Source organism: Vespa velutina, chromosome 21 (genome assembly GCF_912470025.1).
Source record: "Vespa velutina chromosome 21, iVesVel2.1, whole genome shotgun sequence".
Classification (NCBI taxonomy): Eukaryota; Metazoa; Arthropoda; class Insecta; order Hymenoptera; family Vespidae; genus Vespa; species Vespa velutina.
In genome coordinates, this window is record NC_062208.1 from 3773691 (window position 1) to 3797289 (window position 23599).

A 23599-nucleotide genomic window follows, 5' to 3' on the forward strand; every position below is an offset into this window, starting at 1 on the left:
CAAAACGGATGTCGAAATGTCTTTTTAAATACTATCTGTGTCTCGTACAATTATGTGTCTCGTTCTCTCTGAGTGTATGCATGTGTGTGTGTGTGTGTGTGTGTGTGTGTGTGTGCGTGCGCGCGCGCATATGTGTATTTGTGTAAATGTAACGATAACCCAGCTTTTTACGCAAGAGAACTAATCTTACGCGAACGCGTCATCTAAAAAGTTATTATTAATATTAATGTACGCGCGACCAAGATCGGAGAAATATTGTCTTCCGTTACTCGAAGAAAAATATATATGTATTACACTATACATCATATATCTAGACGTATTTGTCTGTACTCTTGTCGATCGAAGCGACCTTCCACACTTGTATATACGTGTACGTATGTATTTTGTATGCTCTTTGTATGTGTGTGTGTGTGTGTGTGTGTGTATGTGTGTATATATATATTTGCGTACATACACATGCAAATATCTCTCGTGTCCCCGTGTCTTTTTTTTTACGGAAAGTGTAGAGTCGCTGTGTTACGCTTCCCCGAGAATGACAAAAATACGGAGTGTCGAAAGTCGAGAAAAAAGATCGATCGTAGTTGGGATTGATACGATCGATATAACAGATACTTTCGACTATCTCTCGGGAAAATGCACGAGCAGATTCTCGCTGGGTACGGAAAAGAAAGATAACTTGAGAAAGAATAAAAAAATATTTAAATAAACTGAGACAAAGACCATTGGAAGGTGTTATCCCGTTTGTTGGCGGTATCGCGCCTGACCCCCGTTTTTTTTTTTTCTTTTTCTTTTTTATCTTCACGGTATATTTTATTGCTTGCACGCGTCGCATTTAAAAAAGGAGAACGACCAGTTAAACGAAGGTTCGGTCGATTCGGTGACGCAAATTTTTTAAATTGATAATCAGTAATTACGTTCGGGGCCGCAAGACGAAACCGCAACAACGAGACCGTAACACTGCCACGGGGAACGTGGAACTTGGGAATCGACAAGCGCGAAATACGAATGTACGACTCGAAAATAGGGGGATAAAAAAAAAAAAAAAAAAAACAAAAGATCGTGATAGCTTCGAATCGAGACAATAAAGAACAATGAAGAGAACGTAAAAAAAAGAAAAAAGGAAAAAAAAAAAGAAAAGAAAAAACTTGGAATTCGTCTCGAAGCATCGCGTTTCTCTTCTCGCTCCTCGATATTCCCTTTTTTTTTCTCCACGCGCTCGCCTCGTCCTTAACTAGAGATACATATACATATCGCGACTCGTTCGCAGCTACATCTTCCTCTAATTCGAATTCGTGGCTACGAATATCTCTCTAATCGACGAGATCAGTCATCCTGCGGTACATACCCGTATTCCAGTCTTTATCGGTTTGAACTTTTGATCTTGAAGGAGATAACAAATATGTCAAGGTCCGGCCGCTTCGCGCCGTGCGTTCGCGCTTCTACCAAAGGATCGATGTTGCCTCGATATTTCTCGCGAAGATAGACGAGGATCTTCTTATTGATGTTGTTGTCATCGTCGTAGACTCCAGAGAGATAAGCAGCAGGCACTTGTAAATCTCGCATTCGATTTCTCCGAATGTTCGCGTCGGCGGTCAGGCTGGTGATGGTCGAGAGAGAGAGAGAGAGAGAGAGAGAGAGAGAGAGAGAGAGAGAGAGAGAGAGAGAGAGAGAGAGAGAGAGAGAGAGAGAAAAGAGAAAATAGAGGAATAGAGAGGAAGAATGGGCGACAAGTCAAAGTTGGTTGAGGAAGAGAGAAAGAGTCGCTGGTACAAGCGAAAGGTAAACGACGCGAACGGGACATGAGAGTAGTGTAAGGAGAGACGGAGGAAGCAAAGGATTTGAGGAAGGAAAGAGAAAAAATACAGGTGTGACGATAGAAGGAAGGAGCTTAGACGTACATGCCCATGCCGTACATAGAGCCCCAATCGACACCTTGGAAGCTCGACATGTCGACGTTTGTCAGGGAATATCCTTGATAGGGATTGCCAGGAGCTGCCGCCGCGGCCGGACTCGCCGCAGCCGCAGCCGCGGCAGCCGCGGCGGCCGCAGGAGGGGCCGGAGCCGGGGCAGGTGCCGCGGCCGCGGCCGCGGCTGCGACCGCCGCAGCTGGAATCGGATAGGGCGCATATCTATAGGCGGATAACGCGGGATAGCTACTAGCGAATAACTTTCCGTAGCCAGCGACGGCGTTTTGCACTTGGGCAGCCGCGGCCGCGGCCGCGGCCGCTTGTACCTGGGCTTGCGCTTGTGCGGCGACGATCTGAGATGCCGCCGCGGCCACCGGGAGCGGCGGTTGGGGCGCCAATCTAACGCCCAACGCGCCCAAAACCACTCTCTTACCGAGTGCTAAGGCACCCGGTTGAACGGCTTCCTTCGGCTGAGCCTTCTTACATTCGACCTTCTTGTTCTTGATAGTGTGAAAATGGATCTCGCAGACGCGATCCACCACGTCCTCGTTTTCGAAAGTAACGAAGCCGAAACCCCGATGTCGCTTCGTTTGCTGATCCATCAGCATCACCGTTTCCTCGACCTTGCCAAACTGGTTGAAGTAGGCCTTCACCTCCTCGCTACTCGTCTCCTGACTCACCCCACCGACGAAGATCTTCTTCGTCCGATTAGCCTGCTTCGCGCGGTTCTTCGGCGTCGCGTGCTTCGGGTCGATCTTCTTCCCGTCCAGGGTGTGGATGGGACATTTCAGCACCTTGTCGACGCTGCCGGGCTCGGCGAACGTGATGAAACCGAACCCACGACTACGCTGTAACCGATAAAGCCAGAACGGCCACGATGCACGACTGTCCGCTTTCTCTACCTTTTGGGGCTTTCATTCTTTTTTCTTTTCTCTTTTCTTAAACTTAGTTTGATTTTTTTTCTTTCTTTCTTTTTTTTTTTTTTTTTGTTTTTTTTTTTTTTTTTTTTTGTTTTTTTTTTGCTTTTTTTGTCTCTTTCCGTTTTGCGCCTAAATTCAAACACGTCGCTCGACCGTTCCACCTGGGGCAATATCGCGAAAACACGTCTCTCGCCCTGCTCTTTTCACCGAACAATTTCCAATCGCCGAAATGCATACACATATACCTATATATATATGTGCGTGTCTGTATCCGTATATATTCCTGATTCTAACTGCATCGAAAAAGTAGTCGTATTACAAATAAATAAATATATATATATATATATATATGTATATATATATATATATAATGTATATATAAATGTTGTTATTTACAATTAGCTAATGCTACCAAACTACCATTTACATGCAAGGCTTTCCAAGCTAATTTAAAGACAAACATTCTAGGGTTAAATATAAGACAAGGAGAATAAAATTTTTAAATATCAATTACGGATCGTAAGTAATTCTCGATTCCCCTACGCGAAACGTGTTTCCCCAATTACGTTTAGCAAACTTTCGATATATTTCTGCCCTTCGTCACTTTTTTACGGTCAATATAATACATTGTACTATTACGTTCTACTTCCTTTATACTCTCTCAGCTATTAGTTACATCGATTAGTACAACTCTCTTTCTACTTTCTACTGTATAAAGTCTCGTGCAAAAGTGAAAGGAATAGAAACTGGTGCATCGAATCTCCTTGAAAACGAACTCGTCGCGCGTCTTGTACGTTTATATTATATACTTGGAAGGTACAATGAAAGAACTGCTTTAAACGATTTGACCTATCGAGAAAGAGACGAAAAATTGGTCTTTTTGGGAGCAAATACACGAAGCTGCTGCTTTGAACGATTGGACAATGCGCGCGTCATACGTGCACGTCCACCATGAAAACGTATTTTGCAAAACGAGAGAGAGAGAGAGAGAGAGAGAGAGAGAGAGAGAGAGAGAGAGAGAGAGAGAGAGAGAGAGAGAGAGAGAGAGAGAGAAAGATTGATTCTAACGCGATGCAAACAGCCTCATATAAAGCGATCGCTCCTTCTAATTCCTCGAGAGTCATGATGATAAAACCGACCTGTGTAACAGGATCCTTCATGATGAGAACATCAGTTACGGTTCCAAACATGCCAAAGTATTCCCTGAGCTTTTCGCTACTAGTTTGCCACGACAGACCACCGACAAAGAGTTTTCCAGGGGCTGGATCACCTCCGTTTGGTGTACTTCTACCAGAACTGCCGGAATGGCTACCGTTTATCGGGACCAGAGCATTGTGAAAATCGTGCTCGATTGCACCGTTCGCTGCCTCCATGCCGGCGCTGAAACATAAATCCCACAGATTCATCGGTACAGCAATAGATCAGAACGTTCTAATTACCATTGCCTGGACGAGCAGTAGGGATGCTCGAAAAATTGGTCTTTGAAATCCCCTACTCCTCGATCGAAGCATTGGTTCTTGAAAAAAAAAAAAAAAAAAAAAAAAAAAAAAAAAAAAAAAAAAAAAAAAAAAAAAATATATAAAGGAAGAAAAAGGAGGGAGGGAGGAACCAAATATAGTTATCTCTTTCAACTAAACAACTTTGATACGAACATACGGGGACTATATACGCTATAGTTTCTAACAATATGAAAATTAACTAAGCACGTGAAAACTCTTCTATATGAATCTTATACTCGTCACATCTTTTCTTTGCCCATTTTATATCGTACGTTTCAGTTCTTACCACTGTTCGCATTGAAGGCGGCGTTATTGATTTCCATCACTTTCATGTGCTACCACAGGATGTTTGTGACTACGATCGATGTAACGTAAGTCCTTCGGTAACACCGTTTCTTTATAACGACCACTTAGTCAGCATTTCTTTCTTTGCTTTTAGTTTCAGAGATTATCATCGATTCGAAATTCCTTCGGTACCACGATTTTTCGACTTGCGCAACCCCCGTGTTCTCAAGGTATGTTTCTTATCATCTACTTAAAATACAAGTAACGCCAATTTATTTCCATGCATATATATACATACATATATATATATATATATATATATATATACACACGTATGCATACACATATCTCCTGTCTACTAGCTCTTGATTTACCAAGGACGAACTAGGCTTACCACGAGAATCAAATCGGATAGCTCGTCCCCGATCCCTCTAAAAGGCACGATCGATCTTTACGAATCGTCGTAATATCGATGAGCCAACACGATTTCAAACGTCGGTGAGAGCTTTCTCGTCGACGTCGAAAGAAAATGGCGAATAATACGAAAGTTTGTCAAACTATAGAGGAACGAATGCCAAGCTAGTGTTTAGTCTCCATGAGTTATTCTCATGGAATCGTCGCATGTGAGGAAATCCGATCAATTGATTCTTCATCGGTTTTTTTCATTTTCGATGAACGCCGATCCTCGAAAAGGAAAGGAGAAAAGGAAGGAAGGAAGAGAATTCCTTCGATTACGCGAACGACTTTATCCAGAAACTCTCTATGGAAGAAAAAGAAGGGAGAACGACGTGGATAGAAAAGAAACGAAAGAAAATAAGAGTCAGGGGGATGCGATAGAGAAAGGAAGAAACATCAGGAACGATCAAATAAAATGGATGAAGCAAGGAAATAGAAACAAAAAGAAAAAAGAAAAAAAAGAAAAAGAAAAGAAGATGGGAAAAAGGAAAAAGACGGGTCGCGCGTCAGTTCGCTTTGGATATATCGTGCACGTTCGCGGGCACGGTCAGAGAGAGAAAGAGGGTGCGCGCTGGATGGGGTGCGGCGTCGAGCTTGCGAGACGAGAAAGGGGATGCACGATCGCGGAGAGAAGGTCCCGAGGCAAGTAGAGTGCCTGCCTGCCGGAGAGGGTCGAAGAGAAACGAGCGAACGTGTTTCGATGTAGGAACGGAGAAAGAGAAGCTCTGGTGATAGTGGGGGTGGCAACGGTGGAGGCGGAGAGGGTGAGAACGCGCAGCTGGTGGATCAATACGCCCCTCCGTTCTTTCCCTCTCCAGCCGGCTCTCTTCCGGGGGTTGTCGCGTTCCGCACCGCACCGCGCCGAGCCGCACCGCGTGCGGCCTGATCCATCCCCGCGAAAATTCTTTCTTCCTTCCTTTTCTCCTCGTACCTTTTATTTTTCTCTTTCTCTTCGTTGTTACATCTCCTTGCTATATATCCCTCTCTTCGAATCTTTTTCTTCTCTAGTCTAGAGAATTCCCTAGACCGTGTCTTTCTCGAGCTCGCGGAAGGAATCGATCGCGATGGGGATCTCTCTCTTCCTGCCTCCCTCCCTCTCTCTCTGTCTCTCTCTCTCTCTCTCTCTCTCTCATGAAATTCTTAGCTACATCGCACACATTGGAGCAAAGGAAATTTTCACACGATGGATGTAGGATTAAGAGGAGAAGACACGGCTTATTTCATCCTCCTATTTTCTTCGTTCCTCTGGTAGCAACCCCCATCTTGATCGGTAAAGCAAACTTCGTCGTACTACCGCGTTACTTGATCATTAGGTAACACAGGAATGTGAACAAAGACGTTTGCACGATTAGCTTTAGAGTTAGTCGCGGTATCAACGACCTCGTAGAATCCATCGACGAATCCGAAATCGATCGGGACGACATCGAGAGAGCGGGGACATCCAGAAACTTGCGATCAACTACGACGCTCTTTCTAGCCATGACCCCGTTCGCTTGGTTCGCCATAGCCAAGCCTCTCGGAAGCTCGAGAAATAAGAAATATGAAAAATAGAGAGTAAAAGGGGATGTCGAATTCGAAGAGGATCGCAGTACGGAGATTCGAGAGAGAGAAAAAAAAAAAAAAAAAAAAAAAAAGAGAAAAAGATATTCGCAGGAAAGTCGAGCAAAAGTAGAAGCAAAAGCAAAAGCAGAGAAGGACACGATAGTAGCGATAAATCGAAGTATTTTCAGTGTATCGGCGAATACTCCAATGGCCGGTAAACAGCAGTGGCCCCACGGCAACATCGAGTAACTCGCCTACCCTCCTTTTTCTATTGTGGGGGTGCGCGCGCGCTCTTGACAAAGCGCAAGCGCAAGCTACGCTACGTAGAGACGCGCGTAGCTTCACCGAGAGAGAGAGAGAGTCTCTTTAGCTGTGGTGCGTCGGTACTTTCGAGGGTGAGTCCTGCTCTGGTGGGGCTCCAAGGTGGCCGATCGTCTCTCTCCTACTTTGGGTGGGGGAGGGACAGGGTGCGGAGGCGGCACCGCCATCGAGAGACGCAGTGCCGTCGGGACGCTCGACCGAGCGATACGCGCACTAAACGCGGAAGGAACAGTCTTTCTTCGAGGACGAGAGCAAAGTTTGCCGACCGGTGGAACGCGAACGAGAAGAAACCTCGTCATTGTTGCCGCCGCCGTCGTCGTCGTCGTCGTCGTCGTCGTCGTCGTCGTCGACCTCGCATTAACAAAGCTTCGTATTTTTATCCAACGAGCTAACTCGAGGACAAACACGCAACCTAGACGAGTTGGCGCGTCGCGTTCGAGTAATCGATCCGGCCAGAATGTAACAGAATGTAGAAAAAGTCTTTGGATTTTCTTTAAAGGGACACTCCTGTGTATTACCAACGTATTGGGACTGTTCAGTGCCACGATCATCGGATGAGAGAGAGATCACGCATGTGTACCAGAGCCGGGGATATTGTCCTGTCACAGCAGTACGCCTTCAAAGAGTTACTGGTGTGATGGGACATTGTCCTCGTCTCGTGGTCCATTCAACGCCGATATTATTCTATCCTACTCTATTTTCAACGGCAAGGATTCTTTTCAGGAAGAACACGTTCATCGCTATGATGGCTGACTTCTCTATCCCTATATCTCCTACAATATCTATTTCTGTGTTGATTACTTTTTTCTTCTTCTTTTTTTTTTCTTTTTATCTTCTTCTTCGTTGGATCGGTAAAACATACAGCAGTGTGTAGGCTTATCTTACTTTCGGTGCTTCGTGAAAAACTTTGTTTGATCGAGCAGCCATTATGTTTTATCGTACATGTACATATTTGATGGAGGAACGGGGTTCTAGTTTGAGAAATTGCAAACTTTCATGGCCAAATATCTACGAGTCGAGTCTAGTTTTATTTTAGGAAGAAAGATGGCCACGAGGTGAATACTTTCCACGGAGATGTCTCTCGTATTATCGCCAACGTGGATACCACGAGCAATGTGGTGTTTCCGGTCGATAAGGCAGCTTTTGGAAGGCGCGGCTGATTCCTCGTTCTCTTACTCGACGTAGTCGTCGCGATGACGTCCGATCGAAAACTTTCAGTGATTAGAACGAGATATTTTGGAAGAGAAAAACCCACGAGTTTCGTTTCCGCAACATTTTCTCTGCTAGGCATTCCCAAGATGGCCGGTTATTGAACGCTATATATGATATAAGAATAACTCATCAAATTCTGTTTTTCTTTTTCACCGCTGAGTTTGCAAAAAAAAAAAAAAAAAAAAAAAAAAAAAAAAAAAAAAAAAAAAAAAAAGAGCGCGTTATCTACGATGATTCGACACTTCGTTTCTCCTTTGAGAATGAAAGAAGAAAAAAAAAAATGAAGAGTTTAAAGAATCCTCTAAAATAATTATAGGTAATTCAAACACGATAATTGGCAGTTTCGAGTCTCCTTCTGCAAATGTTCTTCGACTCAACCTGATTTTTTGTCATTTTGTTAGAAAGAAATAATTTCATGTCTCACTTAAAGTAGCATCTATCGAGCAACGAATCGATTTTGTATCCAAGCCCAGTTTGATATACCAATTTAAAGTGACTCCATAAAGAGGGGTGGCGGTAGTCTCGAACGGGATCGATGCAAACGTTAACATCGAGGTCGATCATAATTCTCGTCTTTTTTTTTGTTTTTCCTTTTCTCAAAGAACATTTCATGCGATTAATTGATATTTGAAAAAGGAAAGATGTAGAATGTAGAGAGGTCATTCTTCGTTCGTAACGATCGTGAGACGAGTACACGTCGATGACCGTTTACGTGGAAGTGCCGATGATAACTGTGTTGGTGATGTCGGTGACAAGTTGTTAACCGTGATGACTGTGATAGTGGTGCTTTGCTGTGGTGTTTCGAACGATACGGGGTGGAGCAGAGAAGTCGCGATTGGGGTGGATGGGAACGCGTTGTCGGCTCGCCCTCTCTCTGTACCTTGCTTCAGGGCATGGACGCTAGGTGGCGAATCTTTCATCGATAAGAACAGAGGGAGCGAGAGAGAGAGAGAGAGAGAGAGAGAGAGAAAGAGAGAGAAAGAGAGAACACCGGCATGCTACGAGGAACGAGTGGAAATTTAGCTACCTTTTATTTATCTCGAGGATATTGAAAGAAATTGAGAAGAAGAAAAGGAACGAACCAACGAACGTGGAGACGAATCAACGAAAGAGTAAAAGGAAAAACATGGAAGAGAATGCTGATCAAGCTCGTTGTGAAATATATATATATATATATATATATATATATATATATATATATATATTATATATATAAAAAAAGAAAAAGGTCCGTCATATTTATTCGCGTGAGAGACCTTAGACAGAGAACCCCATAGATGTTGTAGATCGTAGAGTACATGCTGCCACATGCAGATGTCGTTGTTGTGTAGGCATTACTATAGATTTTAGATAATACTTTTGGAAATTTTCTATTATTAGCACTTTTATCCGAATAATAGCGCCGATTCCTTATTTCTCTTTTACTTTTATTTTCCTTTCTTCTTCCAATCATGCAAAATCATCGTACAAAACTAATTTTCCCGACTAGAAGTTTCTTTTTAATTGGAGATAAAAAAGAAAAGAAAAGAAAAGAAAAGAAAAAAAGAGAATCCATAACATCGCAATATAAAAATGCTAGACGTAAAGTTGACGGCGTTTTCCGGCGGGCTGAAAAGCCGCGATCGATATAATATATGTATTTGCGGCAAAGCAGGTTGCATGCGTTGCACGTCGCAGTGGCAGCTGTAATCAAGCTATGTTCACACGTACACGTTAACCGTATAAACGTTTATATAAGCACTATTACCTTATGTGTACCTATTTAGATATGCACACGTAGAATTTAGATATGTATATATTTCGAGTTGAACCGAGTCCGAGATTCAAAGATTACTCGCATATTGGATATCTATATGTATATGTATTATTAAATGTTGCTCGTGTAAACTCTCGTCGAGTCGTTGCGTGTAGGAAGAATTCGATCGATAAAAAAAACGAAACTCGATAGAAGTCTGAAAACCAATAGAAACTGTATGAATTATAACGATCACGTTGTGCGTCGAAGTAAAATGGAAAGTTGATGAATAATAAATCAAATTGCAAGAAAATAAAACCAAAAAACTCAGTTACATGCTTCATTTCCGAACGACGAGTAGTTTTTTCTCGTTGCTTCTGTTTTCTACAACTCTACACGCGCAAAGATTCTTTACGTATATATATATATATATATATATATACATATATATATATATATATATATATATATATATATATATATGTGTATGTATGTATGTATGTATGTATGTATATATGTATTTATTTTTTATTTTCTTTTTCTCTTTCACCCTTCCTCTTTCTCTCTCTCTCTCTCTCTCTCTCTCTCTCTCTCTCTCTCTCTCTCTCTCTCTCTCTCTCTCTCTCTCTCTGGACGAAAAACGACAACGAGCGAAATTTAGAGATTGCACGGAAAGGACTAAGAGCTTTGCGTCCTCAATTTGTTTTAATTTAGACGATATTAGTTTTAATTAAGACCGACGATTAACGCGGTAAAACAGCAACGTACGTTGGCGTCGGAGATGAAACAAGACGGTAATAGCTAAAGGGGTTAGTTTAAAGTCTTGAAGCAAAGTCGTTTGTAGGGTAGCCGCTTTTTAAGTTTCCACCTTACATACGCCCACCCTTCCTTTTTTCCAGCAAGCTTCACGTACCGAATCCTTTTAAGAAATTAACACAAGCGCCGAGCGAGAGAAGAATCGAGAGAGAACTGCGAGTACACTTTCGAACGAGTAAACATCTTTCATTTTAGTTCCTTTTCATATGGTCCTAAATTTGGTAAATTTGATAGACGCGAGGATCCAAAATATTCAAAAAATCTACCCATTAGAAATTTTGAAATCTGAACGATTCGTCGTTATTTAACGAAGACTAACGATTTTTCCATTAGCTAATAGGTTTTCTTCTTATTTCCTCCCAGTGCCTCTCCTATCTCATATATCCCAGAAATATCTCTAGCTTTCTCTCTCCCTCTCTCGCAACCCCTACTCTCCTAGGCTGACGACTGGCGTTAGCTCCCTCTCTCTTCGTGGCTCGTGTATCCAGTACCTCGACGTTATTGGATCAATACGCGGGGCTCCAATTAATCCACGGGGGGCACCCTCGACAGATGGCCAACGGGAAACACCATACCCCAGTGTAGTAACCCTCCTAAATCCACAACGACCGCTACAAGCATTGCCATCGCCATCACCAACACCAACGCCAAGCAACAATGTGCCTTATACGTAGAATGCATCCTGGGCACGCCCAGGTCAGAAGGAATAGTTGATGCGAACGACGACTATCGATAGGAACGAGAGCTTTCTTTCCTTCTTTTTTTGTTTTCGCTCGTTTCATCAACCGATCCGAGATTTTTTCTCTCTCCCTCGCATTTTCATTAGCAAAAGAACATGGAACGATCGACGAGCGAGTCTTGATTAAAGGCAAAAAACCTTTCTACTAATTTTCTATCCCTTTTTCTCTTTCCTCGAGGATCCTCCTCTCACTCTTTCTCTCTCTCTCTCTCTCTCTCTCTCTCTCTCTCTCTCTCTCTCTCTCTCTCTCTCTCTCTCAATCATCGATTATCCTCGAGAATCTTTCTCATCGTCTTAGTCATCCAACGAGTATCTCTCAAGAAACTTTTTCTTTTCCTTTTGCAAGGGAATAATTTCTCCATGTCCCAAATTTCCGTCTCCCTTTCTCTCTCCGTCGTCGTGCCATTTTTATTCCGCCGTATGAATAACGAACAAACTTGGCTATAGCTTTTTGCTCGTTCGGAATTACCGACCGAGCGTTCGTAATACATACCTTCGCGCGAAGAGGTCATAGAGTTATGGCTAACACACGGCGAAACAGTTTAAAAATCGATGAACGTTAGCCGGAGGAGAATTGGTATATACGATATATACTGTCGCAACGAGAGGAACGCTTTCGGATTTACGCAAATATCGTTCGCATTCTCTCGAAAGAAAATAAAAAAAAATCCCGATGAAGTCAGGCACGGACAGTTTTATGCAATCCGACAGCCGCGACAATTTTTTTTTTCTCTCTTTTCTCTACAAGATGCTAATCAACAATGTTGGTGGACTCGTTCGCATTTTTCTACGGAATCGCATAAATGTTATCGACCGTAAGAGGATTGTATTGGTAGGAATAAAATTTCGTAATTGGAGAAAAAATTCATCATAATAATCGGTCGTACTATAAAAAATCGAAATTCGTAGGGAAAAGGAAACGAGATCGTTCGTTGAAATTCGTTCAAACTACTTTACCAATTGTAGAAAAGGTAGCTCGCATTCGTACCAACTACAGATTTCTACATTATCAACAACTTTTTCCTCCGGCAATACCGATCGAGCCTGTGTCTCGCCGTAGAAATTTCCCGTGGTAACGCAAAGACAACGTTCATCCCTCTCGTCGTTTCGTTCTTCGTTCGCAAAAAATCTAATAACGTGTAATCTTTAGAACGAATATATCTTCTTCTTTTATTGTTCTTTTCTCACCGAATAAATTAAAAGCTAAAATAAGAAAATACTCGTTTATATGTAGTCGATATTACTTATCAACTATTACTATGTACTATGTTGTTTATTTCTAAATATTTAGATTTTATTCGATGGCGATTTATAATTGCGATTGGTTAAGCCTTATTAAAATTTATATACCGTCAAGAATTGGACATACATCTCTTTGCGTCTAACTACTTGAGGAAGAAGAATCGAGAAAAATAAAGTCGATCAAAAGTTGGATAAACATGACTAATTAAATTTTCTTTCCCATCTAAATAAATAAGTGAAGCCGACATAATCGCTCGTAGATATATATGCTAATAACTGTCTACGACGTGTACATGTACAAAACACAAAGAAAACCACTCGGATTAAAAAACGAGCAACAAATGGCTATTTGCGATATTTCGAAGGAGTGTTCGATATCTCAATTACTACTCGTTGTGCTCAAAGCCGTCCTCGTGAGAGAGAAAAAGTATCGAACACCTCCCATCAAGCACCACAAATCGACATCATCAAAGACGACGATCGTGAAAAATCTAATTTCGGGTTGAGACTACTTTGGTCAAAAGGTAACAACCAACAACAACAACACAACTGTGAGAGATCTTGCAGAAACGAGTAGCGAAAGAAAGGAAAAAATAAGAAGAAAAAACTCGAGCGACGAAAAACACAAAAGAATATAGAAGAACAGAAAGGAAAAGAAAAAAAGAAAAAGGAATACGGTTCTGTGTCGTGTTTGACTGTTTTTCAACCAATTTACTGACCTACCGCTAAATCAGTGTCTCGTACGAGAGTTCGTCCCCGCCAGCCTCCTCCACTCTCCTCTTCTCGCTCGAAAATTCCACCATCTGACGATTTCGTTATCGCCCGAGTGACGGAGCAATAATAAGAGAGAGAGAGAGAGAGAGAGAGAGAGAGAGAGGGGAGGAAGGGAGAGGTCGAAAGAAAGGAACTAGTTTTCATCGAAGCCCCCGGTCTCGAATTTGGCCCACGGTCTAGCTCGTTCTGCTCAATCGCTTCCATCTCCCATCTCTGTCGATCTTTAGAACGTCGTTCTCGCTTCTTATCGCATCGATCGATGGATGATGCGAGATCCTTCGGGACGAAGCGCGTCCTCCATTCTTTTCCCCTCTTGTTTCTTTTGTTTGTCTCTTTTTCTTTTGCACTCTCTTCTCTTCTCCTCGTCGTTGGCATGACAAAAGAGAGGAGGAGAACACGCTCACGGACTCTTCGCTATCCTTTGTACGCAACACACGAAGGTGAGGAAAGAAGAGTTTCCTCCTCGAAATCCCTGCTTCTTTTGTCTTCTCCCAAAGGAACAAACAGGGCACGCGCGCCTTCTCTTCTCTTCTCTTCTCTTCTCTTCTCGAGCCACCACCTTTTTTTCTCTTTGTCAACCTTCTCTCGAGGTTCCTGCTGCTGCTGCTGCTGCTGCCGCCGTCGCCGCCGCCGCCACCGCCACCGCCACCGCCACCGCCACCGCCATCGCCGTCGTCGTCGTCGACACCCTTAATAAATAAGCTTCTCTGGTTCTGCGCCATCTTGAGATCCAACATGGTCCCTCTTCGGGCTACTATACCGCACACCATCGACGACGACCAGACCAACCGGATTGACATTACTTCTTTCCTTTCCTACGGAAGTAGAGTACTTGCGGATGTGCTTGTTTCTTAATACGACGAGAGTGCGCAACACAACACATCCAACCAAGTTACTTGAAACAATACATACACACACGTATATGTATATATAGCTATTTATATATACGCGCGCGCGCGTATACACAAAAGTATATGCGTGTACGTAATATACCCATGCTCTTTTACGATGCGCTATCAACCAATCGACAACGTGATACATAGTTAATCGGTTAAACAACGGGATACTTTGTTATCGATGCTTCGTTAATATTGGAGTTTGCTCCGAAGAGCACTACGGACTAGTTGCTAAATAGAGATCAAACGAGAAGGAATATTATACGGGTGTTATATAAGAATATAAAGAGACAAACGCAATTATATAAGTTGTATATACGTATATACATCATGTTATTAGACACGCCGCAGGAAAGTCAACGGACTTTGCGGAGTCGCAAGATCGAATCGCAGATCGAACGGAATCTCTCTACACAGACCTATAGGATTTGCTATGAAGGACGATGGTCGGTGAAAGCTTAGAACGGATTTTCTATGACTACGAATAAAGGACAAATATGCTCGAGACTCTTGGCTCACGTTACTCAACGTTACGAAATCACAATTACCGATCAAACATAATTAGAAATATCTTTATTATGTCTATCGCATACGTTAAAATCGTCGTAGCCTGTGAGAAGTGTTCAAACGATTAATCGGATATCTCGTGAAAGGTAACGATAACGCGTGTACAACGATTCCTAATCATTTTAAGCTAACACTCTACTCTGGTCGAAGATCATTATTTATCTAAGCCATCATTGAACCTGCGCGTATCCTACACTACCCACTACTACTATTACTACTACTACTATTATTATTACTACTCTACTTTCACAGCTCGTGTAATTATTACTTTTGACGAATGAAAAATTTACTCCAACGAGTAGGACGATTTATTTTTTTATTTTATACCTCTCAAAGACCATTAGAAAGATGCTGCGGAATGAAGAAAAGATGAAATTGTTTTTGCAAAGAAACGCTCGATTTCGAAAGTAACTCCGTCGTTACGATCCAATAGCTGTCGATAAAGAAAGGAGAGAAAGAGAGAATGTGCGCGCGTAGCGTGACCATAGGAAAAACCAAAAACAAAACAAAAAATAGAGAAAAAAGAGATGAAGTTGGGTATAGGGAAAAAAACGGAAGGACGAGACAAAAAAAAAGTGAAACGGTAAAAAGCCAGAGAGAGGGAGAGAGAGAGAGAGAGAGAACGTCGAATAAAACGCAAACTCGTTCTGTGGTTGCTTTTACGACCTCGTAATAAACGATCGAAAAATGAAATAATAAAAAAAAAAAAAAAAAAAAAAAAAAGGAGAAAAGTAGAGAGAAATTCGTTGGAACTGTCCAACGATATGGGAACGCGATTCGTTATCGCGTTAACCGTACAAAATGCTTCCTATTTCGAATCGATCGAAAAAGGACGACGAATAAGGATTCCATCGAAAAGGAAGATTTCCTGCATTTTTGCCATTTCCATCGCGTGGAGCCAAACCTGTTTCGCGAAATTATGAGAGGGAGAACTCGTCGAGAAATTCTAACATCGGTAACATTGGGAACCTACGGACGAGTCTACTTACCGACTACAGCGTATACGCGCGCGCGCGCGCGTGCACGTTTACCACGGCTACGTAACGCGGAACGTGGTGAAGTAAATCTCAAATAAACATACGTAACACAGTTACTACACACACGCGTACACCATTCGCGAAAGGATCTATGAACGATCTAAATCGTGGGAGGAGTCATTTTCGTTTTTTTTTTCTTTTTCAACGTTACATTTATATGGTTATGTATGTTAGAGTGATACTTTTCTAACGATTACCCTACTTCCATGTAATATGCATAACGAGAGAAATAGAGAGTCAAAATGTGCAAAGAGAGAGAGAGATAGGAATCATAGAAGGAATGGAGAAGGAAGAGAGAAAGGTCGATTGGTGCAAGAGAGTCAGCTAAAAAAAGAACGAGAAGCGCGAGAGTAAAAGAGAGAGAGAGAGAGAGAGGGGGGGGGAGGGAGATAGAGAAGAAAGGGCGACGAACGAAGGAAAAAAGGAGAGAGCGACAGAACGCGCGCGAAGGGAATTTCTTGGCGAGAGAGGCAGAAATCCTGACCACACCCATCGATTCGATCGTTGCGGAATCGCCGATCGGCAAGCTTTTTCCCTCCTTTTAATCCGGTCGTTGGATTAAAAACACCGACGATACACAGTGTGGCTTTTACTACGCGAACGTCGAGAGGACGTTCTAACCTAAATTTGATCGCGTGCGTGACTCTATTCGATCGAGCCAAACTTATTGCAGGTTCTTCTAAGAAACGTAGAAAGTATCGAGGTGTGCCAGATTCTGAGATTTTTTTCGTTCGCCATTTTTGCTTACCCCCACGCGGAAATTAACTTTTTATTATTATTTCGTTCGGAAGAAACTACTCGTCGGCATTTAACTTTGCTAACAGATAAGGAAGCTATCTTTGCTTTCTCTCTTTCCTCGCGCCACCCCTCTTCCCCTCCCTCCCTCTCTCACTCTTCCATGGTGGTTTCTTTACCTGGGCTCGGTTAGGATCTGGTAATTAGAGGAAACTCACAATAGACAATACACCGTGTCTTGGTCACCGTTGGTCCACCGTTCGCGCCCGCACCCGGTGGTCCATAGTCACTTCACCAGGTCCGACAACCAGATTTCGTACCTGCATCCTTGAAAAAAAAAAAAGAGACAACAGCGGTTCTCAGCTGAAAAGACTTTTCATCAACGGGCCGACGGTGGCTCGCCATTTTTTAAGCGTAGTCCTTCTCTCTAATTTCTTTCTTTTCTATTTGTTTATCTTTTCATCCGTCTAGTACTCTTTCCCACTCTTTCATTTCGTTCGATGGCAAAACGTCGCTGGGAAAGTCTGCGGAAGAAGTCTCCTTTTCTCTGACTCAACCAAGAAAACGTGTCAGAGACTTTCCTCTTTTCTTTTCCCTCTCGAACCTCTAAACGTGTCCGCCGCTCAAATACACAGCAAATATATATATCTAACGATTTACTCATTCCAGCGTCGTTCCGACGAAACGGAAAGAATATAATATAGTCTACCATAGAAGCTTATGTAACAAGTTCAACGCGAAAGAGACAATCACAAAAGTCTGCTATGATACAAATACTTCTTCTTGCGCTTTACTTCAAACGTGGCTATGCGTTAAAGAGCAATGGGTGATATACTAATGACGATTAAATTATCAATACATCTAAATCTAAACGATATACACAACTATATATATATATGTATATATATATATATATATATATATATATATATATATACACATACACAGACATACGAATAGATAATATGCGCAGTAAAACGAAAAATGATCAGTTGAAAAAATAAGCGACGATACTTCTAACATGTATACATATATAGATATACATACATACATATATATAGTGTATACATGATTATAAATTAGATGCGTTGAGTTTGCCGCAACTACCAGATATCAAATGTATAATATATACGTGTGTAATAGATGTAACAGTGCCTCGGCATACCAATTGCATAAAAAATAAAGCCACGGATATACTAAAATCGGTGACTCACTTTCAACTACTCAAGCGATATATAAATATAATATAATATAATATAATAATTGTGCTAAGACAGCGCTTTTTTAAATAGTCATTGGCGGCTTCGTACAATGCCCGATGTTTATATTTCCTAGAGTAATATAACTAATTGATTGCGCGAATAAGAGGAGGAAAGAGAGTAGTGAGAGGAAATGACGCGAATGGAACAATGATCCTAGCGAATAAAAAAAGATATTCCCGTTATAGTTATACGAATCCAGAAGAATTATTCTCCGTCATTGTCGCTGTTTCTACCGTTTTCTAGCGATCTCTTCTATCGTCCTCGAAAAGTACTCGTGCTTTGCGACGAGCTTCAAACTCGATTGGAATTTGTTTCCTGCAAAGTTCTCGCAAGCTTCGGATACTCGAATGATCGTCATGGTAGACGTTCCGTCTACTCTCAAGTATCTCAAGAGAGAGAGAGAGAGAGAGAGAGGAGAGAGAGAGAGAGAGAGAGAGAGAGAGAGAGAGGTTGGAGAAAAAAGCAAACAAAAAAAAACAAAAAAGAAGAAAAAAGCAAAAAGAAATAAGAAAAAACGAGGAAAGGTCTCGAAAGAGAGTGGAAATTTCGATGTCGCACAAATTCTCTAATGAGAGAACGTAGGTGGATGAAGTTAAAAAAGTATATGAAAGAAGGGAAAGGAGGAGAATGAAAAAACGACGTAACTTGAAAAGTTTTGTCCTTTCCTCCGTGCAGAGCGAGTATTCGCGTCCATCATCGAGGAGTTCCTTCGACTTCTCTCGGTTTTTATTTTATACGGATTTATATACGATTGTGAGAAGGAAAATATTAAAAATGTCTTTATTTAAAGCAGGCTTAATTTTTCCAGCGCATCAAGGTCACTTTGTTAATTTTCCTGCAATTCCTAGGACTACTATCTAGGAAGAAGTAGAGGGAGGGGGAGAGAGAGAGAGAGAGAGAGAGAGAGAGAGAGAGAGAGAAAATAACGTAGGAGGAAATCCATAGGCGTAAAAGGCGCGCGGGCGCACAACACGCAGCTCTCTCGCACAGTTTTCGAGAAAGTGGTGGGGGATGAGGCTAGACACGATGGAGGGAAGACAAGAAGGGGAAGGGGGAGGGAGAGCGAGAGAGAAAGCAAAAAGGCACGATAGGGAGAAAGATCGGACTATATGCCGGCACATCGGGTCGATACTCGTTTCCAACGAATCGAGAAAATTCTTCCGAATGACTCGTCTAATCCACACACACAAACACACAAGCATACGCATTCGTTTGCGAGCAGATAGTAGAATAAAGTGCCATTGAGATAGATCCGTTCGATGATCCGGCTTGCTGCGAAACGATATATATATATATATATATATGTGTATATATATGTATATATATATATATATCCCGTGAGTCGAATAGATTCTAAGACATAGGTAACAGCAATCCAAGGCTCGATCAATAAAGCACAATGTTGAAACAAAAGGAGATTGCTACTTCTTTTACATTTCCATGCGAGTGATTAGCCGGAGCGTCTCGGGCACTTAAAAATAATTTACACTCGAGTCCCGAGAATCGGATCGTTTGAGTGCTCGAACGCTAACGACGCTGCAAAGGAGGTACACAACACGAGTGGTGCCAAGTGTCGAAGAGACGACACAAGAGGAGTCGTTTCGTAGCGAAAATGCGCGCGAAAAAATATAGAATATATCGTAATTCGTTTTTATCCCTCTCCTGGTATTTCTATAACTTTTCCTCTAACCGATTATATCAATCTCGTTTTACGAATAGCTACGTTTCGATACAAGCTGCAAGCAATAATAATAATCCGTCGTAAATCGAAATGAAAATTAATTCGATCAGAGAACGAGTCGAATCGAAAGCCTCTCCTTCCCCTCCTCGTCGATCCCAATTTTTGACAACCCCGTAGACGCATAGGCGTCGCTTTAAAAAAAGAAAAAAAAAAAGAAAGAGTCAAGGTTCTTCGGAGGGTGGAGGTAAATCTCTCTCGGAACAGTCGGTAAACTTAGATTCCTACCTCCGTGCGAACGACTGCTGCCACCAACGTCGTCTGCGACACCTCCCTTTCGCACCCACCAACACCCTACGAACAACCGTCGTCGTCGTCGTCGTCGTCGTCGACGCCACCCCTTCGGCGAACCTATCTTCGCCTGGTCAATAACCTCCGTGCTCTCTCGCGTACGACGTCTATTATAATCGTCTCCTCGTTTGAGAGCCTCTGCTCCTCTTCTACGGTCTTTCTCCTTCTTCCTATCGTTTCTAATCGAGGCATATTCTTTCCTCCGAAACATCCATATCCGATCTCAGCAATTTATCCTACATAAATTACCGAGATCTTTCTACATCCGAGTCGTCATATAGGATGATATCACAGAGAAGAGCTCCGTTGAGAACCACCGTCGTCGTCGTCGTCGTCGTCAAACTTACCTCTCGAGGGAAGCCTTAAGAAGTTATCACGACGTAAATGTTTCGAGATAGACGGCCAGAGAGTGAGAGAGAAACTATCCGAGAGTTTAAAAGGATGTCCCTGTCGATGTTGCTCGAAGAGGAATTATTATTTATGACGGAGAGGATGCGAGCATTGTCAAATATAATTAATAGAAACTTTCCTCCTCTTAAATGAAACCAGAGAGAAATCGTATAATGGATATTAATCGTGTCGAAATCGACGATTAATTATTATCGATCGACCATTGCAACGGGGCTCGTGAAAAAGTCATTGAAATCGATGCTAGGAACGCGATTAAAGAATTTCAAATGACGAGAGTACAGCGGTGTACGATCTTGTACGAATTCATTCTCCCTGGAAATTGCAAGCGTAAGGTGATGCCATCTGTACTGGTGGTCTCGAAGCGAGTCTTAAAAATCATCCCCCTAAGATCAATACTCCGTACGCGAATGGGCACGAAGTCTGTAAAATGCAAAGTCTAGCGGTCGCTATTCTCTTTCAATTTTTTACAAAACGTCGTCGATATTCCTCTATCGTATCGATTTAATCCTCGTTACTCGTAATTGCACGCAAAATTTCATTCGAGTCTAGTCAATCCTCTTTATGCGTTCGGTAGAGATGCGGATTCTCCAGAGTCGCTAGGAATTTATATCGTTTGCCAAGAGAGAGAGAGAGAGAGAGAGAGAGAGAGAGAGAGAGAGAGAGAGAGAGAGAGAGAGAGAGAGAGAAAATCGACCAAGGGAGTTCAACATGGCTGCTGTGCCTCCTTGGGTAATCGATGATCATTAGCGAAGAGCTTGTTAAACAAATGCGAGCAGAGCTCGGACGATTTAGAAACGCATGCTCTTTGGAAACCCTACGGAGGGAACGAAAGGATGTATGGATATGGAAGACCCATGAATTCGGGTCGGGTATTTGGCTTAGAAGAGTGCTTATCAAAGGTTTCTTCGCGAGTCCTCTTTGCGGCTTCTAACGAGATAATTCGATTTCTACCACTTCTATCGCTCCCTTCTTTTTCTCTTTCGGGGGGTATGCCTCGTGTTTTAAACATTTTTTTCCCTCCTCTCAACTTCCTTGCAAACTCGCGACTTACGAAATTGATTCTTCTTGAAAGAGAGTCACCTAGAAGAGAAAAAAAAAAAAAAAAGAAAAAAAAAAAAAAAAAAAAAAAAAAAAAAAAGAAGGAAAATTACAGGTGCAACAGGTCCGTCGAAAGAGAGGAAAGGGTAAATACATATACATATTTATTTATATATACGTCTAAGTATGTACGTAAACGCTATCGCGCAGAGATTCTGCGCGCCGAGTAGCCACGACGAGAAAATTCCTCTTAGAAAATTAATTACTCGGGATCGATCGATTCACCGATTTATTCGAACGGACATCTTTTAGCGTTTAGCTCGTAAACTAAAATGGGTCACCACGTCATACCGAGAACTAGCTTTATTCGAAACCGACGATTCAGCCCACTCGTGCGTTTCTGAGTATCGAACTTTCCTTCGAAATGGATAAAGGAGAGAGGCGAATAAATACGGAAAACGCATGTCGAGTACCCTCTCTCTCCTCGAACGAGCCGACGTAAAAAATTCTTCCTAGAAGTAAGACTCAGGGAGAAGGGAAGCATATTTTTAAGCTGCATTCGATGGAGAACAAAAAAAAAGAAAAAGGAAAGAAGGGGATGGACGGACTTCTACCGCTTCTAATCGTCACAATGAATATATATATATGACGAATGCTCCTTTGCTAATAATTCTTTTAATGAAATTGACTGAAAACGAAAGAGCAAGGTACACAGTATGCTTTCGGCTGATCATAAGCAATAAAAAAGAGGAGGTTGAATGGGGGTGAAAAAAAATTGCAGAGCTTTGCACTCGTTTCGAGGCGAAACCGTTTCGCAGGGGCTGACTCGGTGAGCATCAACAGCGATAGAAAAGCGTGTTTACTCGTCGTTGTCGTCGTGTCAGCGATTCCAGAACGTATTATTCCCTGAGCGAGTTGACAATCTCGTCGGTTTAGCGTGCGCGCGCGCGCGCACGCGCAATAGAAAAAGAGAGGAGGCGGAGAGGGGGGGTGGGGGGTGGGGGGGGGAGTGACGAGAGATCGAGGGAAACGCGTGTGGAAGCACTTAACAGGCACGGTGGTCTACGCTTCCCCGAGCTCGTCGAGACGCGATTAAAATCGTGAATTCCACCCTATACCGGGAGAGCATATACGAGATGATCTCGAGTTCCGTTCTACTCGGAGGGAATCGTTAAAGTTTCGCTCGATCGATGTTACTACCACTACTGCCATTACTTTATCAAAAAAAGTCTTTTTAATTTTACACCGATTTTGACATGTCGTTCGAGTCTCCGACGAAAGCTTCTTACCGAAGATTTTCTCGATGGACTACCGTTCAAACGTTTCCAATCACGAGATTCATCGGGCGTTCATCGATCGATACTTTTCAAAACTCTTTCCTCTCCTCCGAGTAGAAACTTTTGCTTGGTTGCGCTTACACAACTGCCTACCTACGTAGAAAATACTCGAAGGTTTACATTTTATTTATAAAAAAAAAAAAAAAAAAAAAAAAAAAAAAAAGAAAGAAAAAAAAAGAGGGAAAGAAAAAGAAAAAAAAACTTTTTTTTTCGTTTGCAGTTATGGCATACGAAAAAACCCCAGCCAGCCATTCATCTGGACAATCGATATCGACTGATGAGACACGAGCCAATGCTCGACGTCGATGGAAACGAAACCAACGAAATCGGCGAGGACGACATGATCGACATAAAGGATCCACCGAAGGAAGGAGAAAAGGATCGAGAATAATGGATATTTAAGCCTACGAAACCATTTGAAACTTTACGGCGTAAGATTTTAGGTTGGTCGAAAAGCAGGGGCCAGGGCAAAATCTTTAATGAGAAATAACACAAAAATTGGACAGGACAATCCTCGAAGGACTTGCAACCCGAAGAGGATTAGGTATTCCTCAAAAGTCGCCGTAAAGTACGAAATTGTTCGAACCGATGTGACCGTTCTCTCGTGCCGACCTCTAATCTTTCCTTTCGAAATCCCGAAAATCCCTTGGTTGTCTCTCCGTTTCCCTCTCGCTTTTCACCCGCCGTCCGCGCCATCAACGTCAAAATTATTCTTTCGGAAACACACAAATTTATGTAGGATGAGAATTGCTCGTAGAAATAAACAAAATAATAGAAAAATTATTGTCATATATTCTCCTCTTTCGAGCGATTTTCGACGCCTACTAAAAGACCTTCCA

At 42.3% G+C, this 23599-nt stretch overlaps 2 protein-coding genes and 1 long non-coding RNA gene across 4 annotated transcripts in view; all 3 read right to left on the bottom strand.

Moving 5' to 3' along the window:
* The window catches only part of LOC124956238 (dipeptidyl peptidase 9), a 31334-nt gene extending 27347 nt beyond the window's left edge, over window positions 1-3987 (bottom strand). Inside the window, exon 1 of one of the 2 annotated variants that reach the window (XM_047511759.1) lies at window positions 3967-3987. The gene's annotated coding sequence lies outside the window, so the exon portion shown is untranslated. Of the gene's footprint in view, window positions 1-1345; window positions 1852-3966 lie in introns of those variants that run through there. The other variant, XM_047511758.1, reaches the window with a different exon arrangement.
* Window positions 1-4200, bottom strand: part of LOC124956369 (RNA-binding protein Musashi homolog 2) — a 10427-nt gene extending 6227 nt beyond the window's left edge. The window contains exons 1-3 of the mRNA XM_047512087.1: window positions 3896-4200; window positions 2228-2822; window positions 1-2083 (exon numbers count right to left, since the gene is read on the bottom strand). The exon at window positions 1-2083 is cut by the window's left edge and continues 6227 nt beyond it. Coding sequence (XP_047368043.1) covers window positions 1889-2083; window positions 2228-2822; window positions 3896-4200 — 1095 coding nt within the window. The 3' untranslated portion in view covers window positions 1-1888. The remainder of the gene's footprint in view (window positions 2084-2227; window positions 2823-3895) is intronic.
* Window positions 4201-14112: 9912 nt separating this feature from the next.
* LOC124956254 overlaps window positions 14113-23599 on the bottom strand; it is a 63376-nt gene continuing 53889 nt past the window's right edge. Inside the window, exons 4-5 of the long non-coding RNA XR_007103182.1 lie at window positions 16902-17010; window positions 14113-14263 (exon numbers count right to left, since the gene is read on the bottom strand). This is a non-coding gene — a long non-coding RNA (uncharacterized LOC124956254). The remainder of the gene's footprint in view (window positions 14264-16901; window positions 17011-23599) is intronic.